The sequence below is a fragment of the Phalangium opilio genome, unplaced genomic scaffold (assembly GCF_054372755.1).
Source record: "Phalangium opilio isolate 3A_F unplaced genomic scaffold, DU_Popi_V2 ptg000031l_1, whole genome shotgun sequence".
NCBI classification, from domain to species: domain Eukaryota; kingdom Metazoa; phylum Arthropoda; class Arachnida; order Opiliones; family Phalangiidae; genus Phalangium; species Phalangium opilio.
In genome coordinates, this window is record NW_028324158.1 from 4,181,362 (window position 1) to 4,197,202 (window position 15,841).

The 15,841-nt window shown below is 36.3% G+C and overlaps 2 protein-coding genes across 4 annotated transcripts in view; one reads left to right on the forward strand and one right to left on the reverse strand.

The window, feature by feature from the left end:
- Nucleotides 1–2,996: 2,996 nt before the first annotated feature.
- LOC149690115 (uncharacterized) lies at nt 2,997–7,661 on the reverse strand. Of its 2 annotated transcripts, none has more exons than XM_089869667.1 (2): nt 7,133–7,661; nt 2,997–5,094 (listed from the first exon to the last, which is right to left on the reverse strand). In XM_089869667.1, the coding sequence occupies exon 2, from the start codon at nt 5,051–5,053 to the stop codon at nt 4,316–4,318; it is 738 nt and encodes a 245-aa protein (XP_089725793.1). In that variant the 5' UTR covers nt 5,054–5,094; nt 7,133–7,661; the 3' UTR covers nt 2,997–4,315. The 2 variants fall into 2 exon arrangements, with proteins under 2 accessions (XP_089725793.1, XP_089725792.1); XM_089869666.1 differs by having other exon boundaries at nt 5,677–7,661.
- Nucleotides 7,662–8,915: 1,254 nt separating this feature from the next.
- LOC149690116 (transient-receptor-potential-like protein) overlaps nt 8,916–15,841 on the forward strand; it is a 143,339-nt gene continuing 136,413 nt past the window's right edge. For both annotated transcript variants that reach the window (XM_089869655.1, XM_089869656.1), the window contains exon 1: nt 8,916–9,357. The gene's annotated coding sequence lies outside the window, so the exon portion shown is untranslated. The remainder of the gene's footprint in view (nt 9,358–15,841) is intronic.

The following is a 15,841-nucleotide window of genomic DNA, read 5'->3' on the forward strand; positions in this document are numbered from 1 at the left end:
GAGTTGTTTACTAAACAGTTTAGAGGTTGCAATTTGAGGCCCAGGTTCTAAGACTAATCGTAGGACTGTGCTTTAAAATATTTTGTTGCATTCACGCATATTCTCCTGTATTCTTTGTGTATCTTGCCACTCGTTGTCACTTAAATACAATAAAACATGAATTCTAAACATTTATTTACACCCTGTATAATTTAGCACGACATCACCCGTTGGCAGTATTGGGGGTTGTACATAAAGGAAGCTGTTGGTCTGATCTCGACAACACTGTATATGTATACAGTGTACGAAACAAATATTTTTCTTCCATATTTCAAATACCGTCGTTTTTAAACTTTTCATAAATAAAGTACAACACAATATGCTTATATAGACATCGTCTTCAAGCTCTTCTACTCATGATGCATTTCCTCAAAAATTCTCATTGATATATGTTTAGAGTGTACACAACAAATAAAAAAATTTATTCTACATTTCAAATACTGTCATTTTTGAACTAACTTCATATATAAAGTACAACATTATATGCTTTTCGAAAACTATGTTATTGGATATGAGTTCATATAATTAACTATACTTAAGTACTTCTTTAAGCTATTAGAAATAGATCAACCCCAAATGTATGTCGGTACAAAAAACATGAAATTATTCAAATTTTAATTACATTAAGACTGAAGGGACAGATATTATAAAAAAACGTCTTGGTTTGGACCAAGGCCGAAAAAACAAACGATATGTCTGAGGTTTATCAGTTGACTGAAGTTTCAGATATTGCAATTTCTTTTTAAATTACTTTTATTCCTTTAATCCTTAATCAATATTTAATTCAATCAACTTATTTTTACTGTTAATCGATCTATTCCCTCTAAATTAATTTCAAAAATTACATATCTACGCTTTTTCAAGAATAATTCCATTTTCCGAAAACATTTTATCATGAAATTAATTATTTTGAAGGGATTTCGTGTCGATGATTACTAAGTTGGAAGCACAGTTTTAATTCTTGTTGCCTTGACAAATTTTCAAGTTTGCACCAAAAAAGTTTAAATCTGTTGTAAGTTGCTGGGAAGACTGATGTCAAGAAATTATGATAAAGAATTTATTTTGCTCAAACTAATTTATAAACTTATGTTGTCTACTTAAGACAAAGCAACAACCTCGGTCCTGTCTTGTTTCTTTTAGTAGGTAGCTCTCCTTTTATGCACTGGAAAAATATGATATCGGTGTAAATATAACCAAAGGAAAGGGTAAAGTTTACATAAAAAGAAATACTTCTCAGTTCCGATGACTTGTTATTTCCTGAGGAAATAAAATGGTTGAACACATCATACCTTACCAGAACTGCCATGGACCGATCGTACACAAATTACATAAGGAGAAACTAAAACACTGGGGCGATGCCGCCATTGGGGTCTTCTCCCTCTCGCCTAGAAGCACCGCTAGAGGCAGTGCGAGTTGACTTTCCTCCCGCCTGTAGTGAACTTTGGCACCGTCTGACGATGGCCCTTGGTGCAAGGAAGAATACCCCAATGGTCTCCTCGCCCCTGTGTGTTTTCGGAAATGGTCTCTACGCCTGATAAAATCATTCCGCGTAATACGTAACCGGTGTACAATACAAGTAACGCCAACAATGTAGTAAGGGGTGATGACGTTCCAAATCTAGATTGAGTTATGGCCAAGAAGCTTTGAAGTTCGGAGAGGGAAACTGCAGTGCAACCTTTCCTTCATAGTCGCGACAAAAAAATGTAACATTTCGATATTCGAAGTTAAATGTATAAATTCGCGTCCCCAATATATGCATCCACTATCAAATATTTACATTTTCCTTTCGAGTTATATCAAAGATCGCTTGCTCTTTTTAGACACTTCGTATAATATTTCAAATATTCAATATTCGTCACCCAACACGTACTCCCTTCAAAATAATTAATTTCATGATAAAATGTTTTCGGAAAATGGAATTATTCTTGAAAAAGCGTAGATATGTAATTTTTGAAATTAATTTAGAGGGAATAGATCGATTAACAGTAAAAATAAGTTGATTGAATTAAATATTGATTAAGGATTAAAGGAATAAAAGTAATTTAAAAAGAAATTGCAATATCTGAAACTTCAGTCAACTGATAAACCTCAGACATATCGTTTGTTTTTTCGGCCTTGGTCCAAACCAAGACGTTTTTTTATAATCTACTGTGGTTTCAGCCTTTGGAATGTTCGCGATTACATTCCGAACAGTTTCACGCCTTTCTCGATGAGCACGCAAAAGTGATCGAAATACTGTTACAGTGCTCTTATGAACGTATTTACAATGAAGTTCTAGCATTTGTCTTCTCGAGTAAGAACCACCGCAATAATCACAAAAATATCTAATTTTTAAATGACATTCACGGTAGTGTTTCTTTAGCGATCTTTCTAACGCAAACGTTTTCGGGCAAGCTGTACACGAAAACATGTTGAATTGTGCGCAAATGAGAAACCGCAATGTGTATGTGCAACTTGTCACCAAATGATAACGGGAACAGTAGGTGAATTTTAAATTCCGCCTTTATTTGAAAAAATTTTTAAAACAATAAATTTTTTAATCTTTATCTCACCAATTCCTGTGTATGTCGATTTTAACGTTGTATCAACAATGATATCAGAGTCGCTTCACGTAGAGTTCTTTTAGACCGTGTAGCGTCAATAGTCCAAAACTGACGTCAAAACCCTTACCCGCGTGTAATAAGAACTTCCATAAAAATGTATAAAGAATGCTTAGATTTTACTGATGACTAAGATTTTTGTAACACCCTAGTAGCGAAGGCGCTCGGCGTTGCCCGTTAGCCCTGTGGGACATTTTTTATTACTTTTCATGTGGAAATTATTCCATAAAGAAGAGTTTTTAAGTTTTTGGCCGCCATTTAAAAAAATGGCAACAAATCGAACCATTCAGCCAGTCTATAATTTAAAGGAAACCAGTGTACTAAATACTTGTGAAATCGTTTAAAACGCGCGGACTTTGTTGCATAGAGAAGATGTTTTACATTTCTGGGCGCCATTTATTAAGATGGCGGCGGATTGGGAAATCTTTCTTAGTACGCACCTACTACTTATGAGTAACGTTCCTGCAAATTTTCAGCTTTCTAGGGCAAGCGGTTTGGGCTGGGCGTTGATTATCAGTCAGTATGTCAGTCAGTCAGAACTTTGATTTATATAGATACTAGCTGTTACCCGCGGCGTCGCTCGCGTGTAATAAGAACTTCCATCAAAATGATACAAAGAATGGGTAGATTTAACTGATGACTAATATTTTTGTAGCACCCTAGGAGCTAAGGCACTCAGCGTTGCCCGTTAGCCCGTCAGGACATTTTTTTTATTACGTTTCATGCGGACATTATTCCATAAAGAAGGGTTTTTAAGTTTTTGGCCGCCATTTAAAAAGATGGCAACAAATGGAACCCGAAAAACCATTCAGCCCGTCTATAGGTTGCCAGTGTACTAAATATTTGTGAAATCGGTTGAAACGCGCGGACTTTGTTGCATAGAGAAGAGTTTTTACATTTCTGGACGCCATTTTTTAGATGGCGGCGGATTGGAAAAATCTTTCGCGCCTACTACTTATGAGTAACATTCCTGCAAAGTTTCAGCCTTCTAGGGCAAGCGGTTTGGGCTGGGCGTTGATTATCAGTCAATATGTCAGTCAATCAGGACTTTGATTTATATAGATATAGATAAGTGGCACTAGAATTGTTCCATGACCAAAATGACCCAAAAGATTGTTTAAAATTGCTCCAACGATCGCCAATAAGCGGAAACATGATGCGTTGCCAATTCTATTCCAAAAAATAGGGCCTTGACGTCAATTTGCCATTACTATTCCCATAATTTCATAAGCTAAGTTCCATAAGTTTGTCACATCGTTACTGAAAGCTTGTCATGAAGTGACGTAGGTGATCGTCATGGATTCTCATAAAGCGACGTCTAGTGAGGCGCTGTAAAAGGTTGTGTGAAGATGGACTGCAAAACCGAGTGTTGTCAACTCTCGCATCTTTCATAGCAGAGAGTTATGAAAGAGCATAATGCTTGATTTGAAATAAGCAAATATAGTTTAGACATGGTTTTAGGTAAACGCATATTTTTATTAAAATTTTCGCCAGTCTTTCGGATAACCCGGCCTCCTTTTACTTCCCCCCTTGTATTTTGAAAGGGGGACTGGCACTATAGCGCGCGAATACTTAGGAATCTTGTACCTTCTCTATAATAAACTAGATATCACTTCTTGCCGTGTATAAATTGAAATATTTTCAAAAACTTAATCTTTTAGCTTCCGATTTCACTATCAATCTCTTTTTTTCACTTTTTTATACCAACGCTTATTCTTATTAACTTCCAATTGGAAATACATTATTCGATCTAACATCAAAACTGTCTTCGTGCCCTCAAATTCCTGCACTTTATCAACAATATCTTTTATACTGTGATCCACTTGATTCGGTATCATTTCGGGCTGATAAGACATTTGACTCTCACTGCTAAAGAACCGAAAATGTTCTATTTCCTGAAATTCTAGAACTTCCGTGTACAACGATTGCATTTCTATGGTCCACGCGATGATTTTTGTTTCCGAGAGTTGTGACACTAAGTATTTAACTAATCTCGGTTTAAGCGGGTTCACAAGTTTTTCAAAGTCAATGAACAGTTTTTGCGGTGTATACCGTGCACGTACGAGCTGATTTTCTTCAAATTCTATTTCATCGTTGACTTCATCTTCTGTGTTTTCATCCTCTGAGCTTTCCGCAAAAACTTCCCGATAAGTTTCGACACTTTTTTGTGAAGCTGACGGAACCGATCTTGGTTTAAGTGTTTCTGGATCTACGGACTTCTTATGAACCACAATATGATGTCGTACTAGATGTTTTCTTCTTACGAAAGTTTTATCGCAAATATCACATTGATACCTAATATTTAAATGACATTGGCGGTCGTGTCTTTTTAGCGATGCTTGTAACGAAAACTTTTTCGGGCAAGCTGTGCACTTAAACATGGTGATTTGAGAAACCGCGCCACGTCTAGACATACGTCACTCGAAGAGGTAAAAAGTTGTGAAAAAGGTGTTCACTAGAAGGCAAACGTTAACAAAATTACAAAGGCTATGTTTAAAATGATATTAGGAAAAACGTGTCTTAAAACGACTAAACTAGAATTAAAGTAAAATACTGACTTTTTTTTAATAAAAAACTTATATTCAGGCTAAAAGGTCGTAAGTCAGAGTATGTATTTAAAATTATAAAAATAAATACTCAAACTTATTTATTGTTAATGAAACTATAAACGGCACTACCCTGAAGATCGACCTTTCATTTAAGATCGATCTCAAACGCAACGAACGAATAATTTTCTTCATAAACGTTTCTATTATTCTCCCACTTTGAAAAACATTTCTATGTTATCTCTATGGGAAAATTTAGTATTTTTGATTAAAAGGTAGGATTAGTTTTATGGATTCTAAAACCACATTTACCAAATTTAATTTTTATAACACAATCTATAAGAAGTATCTCTTTTAAATTTTAACCACACATTAAGGGCCCGGATTTTAGTTCAGTGAATTTATTTTTTTCAAAGCAGCAAATAGAATACGAAAAATTTACATAAATTGAATAACTATACTTATACATTAAAACCAGTATGAAGTCTTACCTAAGTGCAGCTACCGCAACAACAAAAACGGGATTCAAACTGTCATTGTAATTAAGAGTATTAACAAACAAAACCAATTTGATAATTTCAGGAAAGTTGGGAGCGAGCTACGAGACGCGGTAGACGAGATATATGCTTCGTCTCTTCAATAAAATGATTCGCGTACTCTGACGCTTCCAAAGTTGGGTAGAACATTACGTATAGAGGGCAACACTCTAGGTAAGCTCCAACTCTCCAATAAAACCGACTATTGGATGCTGTCACCCGCGCAGTGACTAAGTTCAAGGACTTGTTAGAATGAGTTTAAACTACACCTGCGCACGGCAGATTTTTAGGTCTATTAGGCTGTATAGAATAAGGGGCATAATGATTATATATAAAACCAACATCTGTACCGATAACAGATGTATTCTGGCTGCCTTGACGTTATATCGTTCTGTCGCTTTGTATTGTACACGTATTCTGGTCCATTTTAGCTCCTAAAGCCTTTCTAAGCCACTTGTTCCGCTGACACTAGACTCTAAGATACAGAACAACCTAACATTTTGATTGTAAATAATTATCAGAAATTTAATGAAAAATTCCATTCCTTTGAAAAAATACATTTTTTCTTTATATTCGTCTCTAAATATTTCCGACAGCCTCTAAGAAATTGAAAATATAAAGTATAGCACTAGTTGTGGTGAGAACTTAATATACACAACCGTTGGTCATCTCGAATATTACCTCAGCAAGCTAGGAAACATGAATAATGTACTACATTAATACATGAAACTAACACGCTCTCCCCACCCCTAACCACTCCTAGCTAATACGGAAAATTTATTTACGTGACTTGTTGTGAGTCGCAACTAGAAGCTGATCATAAATATTAAATTTTTGATCCATGGTTCATACAACTTAATTTATAAATTAAAATTAAAATGAGATCTGCTACTTCATGGAGGAATTTTTAAAAACTTTAATTAAAAGTGTTATCACGGGAGCTTTCGGACCGAGGTCCCTCTTCAGCCGTTGTTACATTTAAAATGTTTTATTAATACATTGCTGCTGACTTCAGTTTTTTTACATACATGATTTTTGCGCCAACACCTGTACTTTAGGGCAGATATAGAATTTCCGTTAAAGGCAGCCATTCGATAGCGTTAGAAGCATTTACAGTTGAGCATAAGTTTATAACTTATCTAGATAAGTTACAAACTTATTAGTTCAGTCAAAGCTTACTTCCACTTATTTCTATTTCGAAATTGAGTAGAATAATGACAAGTTCTAGAATGTTCCTAATGAAAAGGTGGTATGAACTGACTTCACTAACTCTATCGGGGAACTCAATTTACTAACGGAGAAATTAATTCACGCACTATTGGATTACTGAATATTAATGAGTAAAAACGTAAAAAAACACACAGCCTTGAATAAGGTAAAAACCACATTTTGATGATAAGGAAATACAGACCCATTTTCAACCTAAAAATTTTGACTTCTTAATTCAAATGGACATCATTTCCTTATAAAAAATTAATAAGATTCCCCGCAAAACCGTGTAATAACCACACTATATTTATGGACCAAATTGACAAAGCGTGCTGCTATTGAATTCTCGCCCGCTCGTACCGCTTCTATGTCCTATTCCTCTCTCTCTCTTGGGGCTCACTAAGCACAGCTCGGACCTCTCTTATATCCTTTAGTTCTCTCTCCTATACTATCACTGCAACCATCTTTCAACAATTAACTGTAGTATAGTAACAGGCTGGCAATCCGACTGTCCCGGGTTCGATTACCGGTGGTGGTGGAGTAGAAACTAAATATTATAAATTTAAAAATAATAAATTATTGAAGGTAGAGCAAGGAGCCAGCGCCACCTAGAAGTGGTTTTGCGAAGTACTATTTAAAAATAACGAACGAAACATCTTCTTCATCATCATCTTCTTCTACACACCAGGTCAAACTATACGATGGGCTAAATTAGTCGAAATTTTTTTTAAAAAATATGTCTACTTTGCATATAATAAAGGAAACAATGCTAACATTATTATCAAAAAATAGTTAATTATGAACTTTGAATTCATTTTTTGAGAAATTGTTTAATACGGACTAAGAAAGAAGTGGCATTAAACATCAAGTTTAGTTGTCCAGAAAAACATTTATTATCGATTAATTGAAAATTTCTTTAAAAACCGAATCTTTTAGCTTCCGATTTCACTTTCAATCTCTTTTTTTACTTCCACATTATCAGCTATAAAATCTTTATACCAAATCTTATACCTATTAACTTCCAATTGGAAATAAATTATTCGATCTAACATTAAAATTGTTTTCGTGTCCTCAAATTCCTGAACTTTATCAACAATATCTTTTATACCTTGGTCCAATTGACTCGGTATCATTTCGGGCTGAAGAGCCGTTTGACTTTCACTGCTAAAGAACCGAAAATGTTCTATTTCCTGATATTCTAGAACTTCCGTGTACAACGATTGCATTACTATAGTCCACACGATGATTTTTGTTTCTGAGAGTTGCGACACCAAGTATTTCACTAATCTCGGTTTAAGCGGGTTTACAAGTTTTTCAAAGTCAGTGAACAGTTTTCGAGGTTTATACCGTGCACGTATCACCAGATTTTCTTCAAATTCAATTTCATCATTGACTTCATCTACTGAGTTTTCGTTCATTGAGCTTTTCGCAAAAGCTTCCCGATAAGTTTCAACACTTCTTAGTGGAGCAGACGAAACCGATCTTGGTTTAAGTGTTTCTGGATCTACGGACTTCTTATGAACCACAATATGATGTTGAAGTAGATGTTTTTTTCTTGTATAAGTTTTACTACAAATTTCACATTGATACCTAATATTTAAATGGCATTCGCGGTAGTGTCTCTGAAGGGATCTTTCTATCAAAAACTTTTTCGGGCAAGCTGAGCACGAAAACATGGTGATTATTGCTAGTAAATGAGAAACCGCGACGTTTAGGCTTAGCACTCTACAGCTATACGATGAAGAAATGAGTCCTTTACTAAAGCTAACGAGCGTAGTTGATAAAACCCTCAATCTTTGTACCTCTTATCTTATCTTATCTTAGAAATACAAACTGTTTTTATAGAATTTTTTGTTTTTTACCAAAACAGTGATAAAGATATATAATCTTAAAACGTTCTGAATGAGAGGAAACATGATGCGTTCTCAATTCTTTTCCCAAAAATAGGGCCTTGACGTCAGTTTGGCATTACTATTCCTAATTAATTCTGCGAATTCTAATTATCTTTTTCTGAGTGATGAAATTATATTTTCTAAATTGTTTCTATCTTTTATCAGGTGCAATCCTTCATAGTAGAGTGTTTTGAATAATTGAATGAGCATAAGGCTTGCTTTGAAACAAGCAAATATAGACGTGGTTTGAGGTAAACGCGTATTATTATTATAATGTTCACCAGTCTTCTGCGGCCATAGGAAAAATAGGAATTAAGTATATTTCGCCGTCCCCGCCAGCAACGTCATCAAAACGTAGTTTAAGTGAGCCAATAAGATAAGATAAACTTTTCGTTACGTGTTGGACGGAGGGGCTCTATACTGGGCTATGAGTCGGACTGAAGTAAATACTAACCGTTCTCCATTCCTACTTCTAAAATAAAATCTATCCCTGATGTAAATTTTCCTTTTATATTTGAAAGCCCGCTCTTTTAAGGTATGTTTTTTTACGTAACTTTTTTTTCAAAAAAAAAATACATTTAATTATAAGACATGTTTATTTTCTATTAAAAGTAAAAATGCAAAAAACTTATTTTACTTTCTCGAATGACAGATATTAATATACAAATATATTTTTTTTTCAAAAACCGAATATTTTAGCTTTCGATATCACTTTCAATCTCTTCTTTCACTTCCACATCCGCGGGTAGATTTTTATACCAAATCTTATACCTATTTAGTTCCAATTGGAAATACATTATTCGATCTGACACCAAAATTGTCTTCGTGCCCTCAAATTGCCGCACTTTATCAACAAGATCTTTTACACCTTGGTCCAATTGACTCGGTATCATTTCGGGCTGTAAAGCCGTTTGACTTTCACTGCTAAAAAACCGAAAATGTTCTATTTCCTGAAATTCTAGAAGTTCCGTGTACAACGATTGCATGCATTACTATAGTCCACGCGATTATTTTTGTTTCCGAGAGCTGCGACATTAAGTATTTAACTAATCTCGGTTTAAGCGGGTTTACAAGTTTTTCAAAGTTAGTGTACCGTTTTCGCGGTGTGTATCGCGCACGTATCACAAGATTTTCTTCAAATTCAGTTTCACCTATTGTTTTTTCAGCCATTAAGCTTTCCGCCAAAGCTTCCAGGCAAGTTTCATCACTTTTTGGTGGAACAGACGAAACCGATATGGATTTAAGTGTTTCTGAATCTACAAACTTCTTATGAACCACAATATGATATTGTAGTAGAAGCGCTCTTCTTATAAGTTTTATTGCAAATTTCACACGGATGCCTATATTTAAATGACATTCGTGGATGTGTCTTTTAAGCGATCCTTTTTGCGAAAACGTTTTCGGGCAAGCTGGGCACGAATACATGGTGATTTGCTAATAAATGTGAAACCGCGACGTCTTGGTTTAGTACTCGATGGTAGTCTAGATTGACTACGATGGTGAAATGAGCCGGTTACTAAAACTAACAAGACGGCCCAAGGGCTCGTAATAGTAGCCATATCGTACGAGTGAATAGCCTCTCTATACCCTACCCTAATGAGTCCTTATAAATTTCTAACAAGGACTTATGCCCAGAAACTTTTGAAAGAGAAAGTTCAGTTATAGTGATTACGCATTTTAGTGATTATCCCCTCGAATTACCTTTAGCAATGCTAAAATGATCAAACGCATAACGCTCATTTAACACTATGTTAGCTCTATCTAAACCCACATTTAAATTAACCGCCAAAACGTTCCAGTCAAACATAACATAGATGACGATAGCTACCGAACGAGAACGGAGCGCGGTAGGAAACGGGGAAAATCGTTATCTATATAATTAGCACATACATAAAAAGAAAATAAATATAAAAACCCCAAACATACAAATTCATAAGTATCCGACCCCACAGATAAAAATTCAAAAGTATCCGACCCCACAGATAAAAATTCAAAAGTATCCGACCCCACAGATAAAAATTCAAAAGTATCCGACCCCACAGATAAAAATTCAAAAGTATCCGACCCCACAGATAAAAATTCAAAAGTATCCGACCCCACAGATAAAAATTCAAAAGTATCCGACCCCACAGATAAAAATTCAAAAGTATCCGACCCCACAGATAAAAATTCAAAAGTATCCGACCCCACAGATAAAAATTCAAAAGTATCCGACCCCACAGATAAAAATTCAAAAGTATCCGACCCCACAGATTAAGAGGTACCCCACCCCACATCACCCCGACATTTTAGAGATAAAAATAAATGATAAAAAACTCGGGATTTCTATCGAGTCTCTATGGTTCAGTGGTTAGAGTGTTTGTGTACTACGCCAGCGACTCGGGTTCGATTCCCGGGTCTGACCTGAAAAAATTTTAATTAAAATTAAATCTCTAACCGAGCCCAGTTACCCCTATGGGTGGGTTGTGGTAATATAAAGTTCCTTTTAAGCTAAAATCTGACGATAACGAAAGCGAAAACTCCGGCCACGACTACTACTACTACTACTACTACTACTATTACTACTACGGCTCGGGTCAAACTAAGAGCCTATCGTATACTACGATATGGCTAAAAACCGTAGTAGACAAAACCCTCAATCTTTTTACCCTTATCTTATCTTATCTCATGCCGTTTCCCATTGGCTGCTAGCAATCTGCTACCATGGAGAAATTACAGAAGCTATAGATACATTTAAGGGAATTTTAAAGGATATTTTATTCTCATTCCATTAAAAATACTCCATGGAAAATGTTAATGGAAAACGGCATTAGAAATTCCAACTGTGTTTATTGAATTTTATATTTTACCTAAACAATGATAAAGATATATGATCTTAGTAGTAGGGAATTCTTCTATAGTAGAGTTATGCTTTGACTATGTACAGCCCTGAAAGTTTTTTACAAAGCATCGTGTGTTGCCAGATGACTTATTTGCCTCAAATTTTATTAAGACAAAGTATTTCTATAAGCAGAGTTTGGGCGTCGTAACAGTACGGATCACGTGACGTCTGGCTCTTCGGTTGTGCGCCGGGTAGGTGCGCGTGAGAGAGATATCGGGCTGTGCCGTTATAGTTATCTTGCCCCTTCCTTCTTTTTGTTCTCCTTCTGATACGTCGTCGCTGGAACCACAGATCCTTTTTCCATATCCGCAACGGGTTAGTCTTTCCCTTGCCTTTTCCCATCTCGATCGGTAATACCTGTACTTTTTCAAGCTTAGGTACCCCCAAAAACCTGTTTAATTTCACTCGCAGGTCTCGAGACACGCCACTGTAGCGTGAACCTCCCTGGATCATGGATGTACTAATATTTCCGCACGCGTTACACGAAATAATTTTTTGAATCGTTCTGAAGACCTTTTATATCAGAATCAATATCTTTCTAACTAAAATTCCAAAATTTGAAAATTTTACCATAAGTTTATGAGCTGGGTCTATGGAAGACGCGCCTCCGTCTCAGATCCGCTCGTTATTGGGCAATGAAAGACGAATTTTTTTTCGGAGCACTCCGGAAGCGCTCCTATCACCCCAATGGAAGCCGCTATTAGTCTGTACTAAGTCTTAAGCATGGTTTTCACTTGGCGTAAATCACATCGAGTCAGTAACTAGAACAAATCCCTGAGAATGTCGAAGTTTAATGCTGAAAGGTTTATTGAAGAGGTTAGGAACAATACAAATCTGTATGATATTAGAAACAAAGGTTGCAAAAGAAGAAAGACAATAGATGGGCCGCAATTAGTGCAGTGTTCAGTTTATCTGTTAAGCCTTGGTTCCATTATTTGCATGAACTACGCTAAGTGAAAACGTTATAACGCTGGGCGACAACGTAAAAAACGAATCTTACGTTTGACGTCCAGCTGCAAAGTAGTTTTTTTCGGTCAAGTGAAAACCATACTTTAAACAGCCCTCAGCAGGGGTCGCTTTGGCCTAAGTCACTTCATGGCAAGCTCAGTAACCAGTGACAAACTTATGGGACATATCTTTTGGACTTATGATACTACCAACATAAAAATGGAAGTAGCACGAGAGTTTCCGTCCAAATTAACAGTTCAGAAAGGATTCGGTTTTACGTTCTCTCTATCTTGATACTTTTAAACAAAGGCGAAAATTACCCACGAGCTCGAACTACCTCACGAAAGGATCTCAAATTAATACAAGCCTTTAGTCGTGTTCCTCCCTAGAGAGCTACACGATTACAAGAGAATACGGAAACAAAATAGAAAGTATTCTTTCAAAGAAAATCTGAACATTTTCCCAAATATTTTAACTACGTGCATAATTAAAACAAATACTCGTGTCTGGTTTCCACCTGTTTAGGCTGTTTTAATCAGAAATTGGACTCCGTCTGTGGTTTAAAAGAATACTCTGAAGGATATAAATCTTCGGAAGTCTAAATTTTCTATAAATATAATCCCTTTGAAGAGATTGTACAAAATAATGTAAGCCTTTTAAAATCGTCTGATACATCCATGCGAGTATGTTCGTTTTGACTGTTTCTATAAATGATCAACGGTAGCTTTGCATCATGGTGTCACAAAATAATGATTCTATGAGCTATACAGGGTGTTTATTATAAGCCTGCATAAATTAACGGGATCTTATTCGGACGATTTTGAGTCGAAAATGTACTATGACATTTTGTTCTTAGGGTCACTGTTTTCAAGTTAAGATTGGAATATTTTACGGATAACCCCTTAAATTTAATTAAGAAACTGAAAAACAAACAATTTCTAATTTAAGTAAGGGGTCATCCCTAAAGCACTTAAATCATGTCTCGAAACAGTGGCCTGGACTGCAAAATGTCATAGAACATTTTCGTCTCAAAATCGCCCAAAGAACATCCTCCGTAATTTATGGTAGACTTATCAGAAACACCCTGTACATAATAGGTTACTTGTTTGAGAATGAATAGAATAAATTCATAGGGCAGTTAGGTTCATCTTTAATATCATTAAATTTTCAGCGTTTACGTAATTATACGAGGTATAGATGTGATTTTAGAAGTAGGAATGGGGAACGGTTAGTATTTACTTCAGTCCAACTCATAGCCCAGCATAGAGCCCCTCCCTCCAACACGAAAGCGAAAAGTTTAAATTATCTTATTGGCTCACTTAAACTACGTTTTGATGACGTTGCTGACGGGGACGGCGAAAAATACGTCTCTTCTTTCATACCCCTCCCCCCGTCCCGTGAAAGGGGGTCCGGGACTTTGACGCGCCCAGATTACTCTGTTCTCCATTCCTACTTCTAAAATTACATCTATCCCTGTTTTACATAAATGGTTGATAGATAGAAGGCTATAAAATTTATAAATAATTATAATTAAACAAAAGTGTCCTACACCCGGGAAAGACTTTAGAAGTTTAATCTGAAAAAGCATTGTCTTATATTGACGATCGCATCAATCATTGTCAAATATAATCCAATATTTAGTGCTTTAATTAAATGTGGTTTGAAATGGCGCGACCTCGAAGGTTACCGAGAATGAAAACGGATATGCCTAGGATTTAGAGATAATCTTTAGCCTTAATCCCTAATATAAACGTAAAAGAAGGGTTGGTGCAGGGAGAACCGTGCAAGGCCAGTATTCCCAAAACTGTTTGAATTAAATCGGAGTAAGCCTGAAAGAGAATAATAAAACCCCACTGATAATAACGGTTCGGAAAATGCGAGGCTTTAGGGCGAAAAGGATGCAAGACCCCGTTATTATTTCTCAGCGTCTCCTCAGTGGAATAAATAACAAAGGATTATGGCGCGGTTTGCGTAGATCAACCGTCAACCTTCTAAACGTCGGGTTTGTAGAACATATGGTTGCGGAAATTAGCCCAGTGAGTACGTATAAGAAGGAGAGTTAAATAGGGAAGGAGGAATGTAACTATAACGGCACAGTTCGATCTCTTTCTCATGCGCACCTAAGTCGGCGCACAGCCGAGGGGTCAGACGTCCCGTGGTTGAGGAAATTAGCCCAGTATAAGAAGGAGAGTCAAAGAGGGAAGGAGGAACGTAACTATAACGGTGCAGCCCGATCTCTCTCTCTCGTGCGCACCTACCTCGGCGCACAGCCGAGGAGTGAGACGTCCCATCAGTACTGGTCTTTAACAAACTTCTCTGATTTTTTTCTTCTCATGTTTCAATTGTGTTTTGCGTTTTATCAGGGTTTGGAAACTTTGAATTAAACCTTAAAATTTTTTTTGAAAACTGAAGGAAACCAGCGACGCTATCTTTCTTTACTTTTTTCTTGAACTTCTATGATGACTGTACAAAATTAGCAGCGTTAACCCAATTTTCTCCTGGCAATCAGAGTTCAACACTCTCATCTTCTTACAATGTTGTTTGAATTTTGTTGCTTGAAACCTGATTGATATAGTTTAATGCACTGTTGATCTATTTTTCTTATAAACAAAGCTGCTAATTTTCACCCATTTTCCTCCTGAATTTTGGCATGATTATTTGACCCATCCTGAACTCAATTTAGTTTGCCTTTCCTTCACTTCCTTAACCGGAACACGCTACGATAAACAGGATTAAAAATCCATTATATTTCAACGATTATTCGGACAGCGTAACGAAGCTGCAGCCGAATTTTGTAACCCCTTAAAATTGCTACTGTAACATTAAAAATCCATTTTCCACGCTTGCCCTTGGACATCGGGGATTTTTCTCGAGTCACGAGGATAGTTTGTGAAATAGCCGTAACACTGTGGCATTAGAGAAAAATGTACTAACTCCAATCTTTCTAAAAGTTTCGATCTACTTATACAGGGATAGATGTAATTTTAGAAGCAGGAATGGAGAACGGTTAGTCAGTCCGATTCATAGCCCACTATAAAGCCCCTCCCTCCAACACGTAACGAAAATTTTAAATTATCTTATCGGCTCACTTAAACTACGTTTTGATGACGTTGCTGACGGAGACGGCGAAAAATACGTAATTCCTTTTTACCTCTGTCGCTATGACCCGCCTCTTCTTTAATACCCCCCC

Excerpts from the sequence above, each read along its gene's own strand:
- LOC149690115 (XM_089869667.1), bottom strand. The coding sequence starts at position 5,053 with ATGTCTAGACGTGGCGCGGTTTCTCAAATCACCATGTTTAAGTGCACA.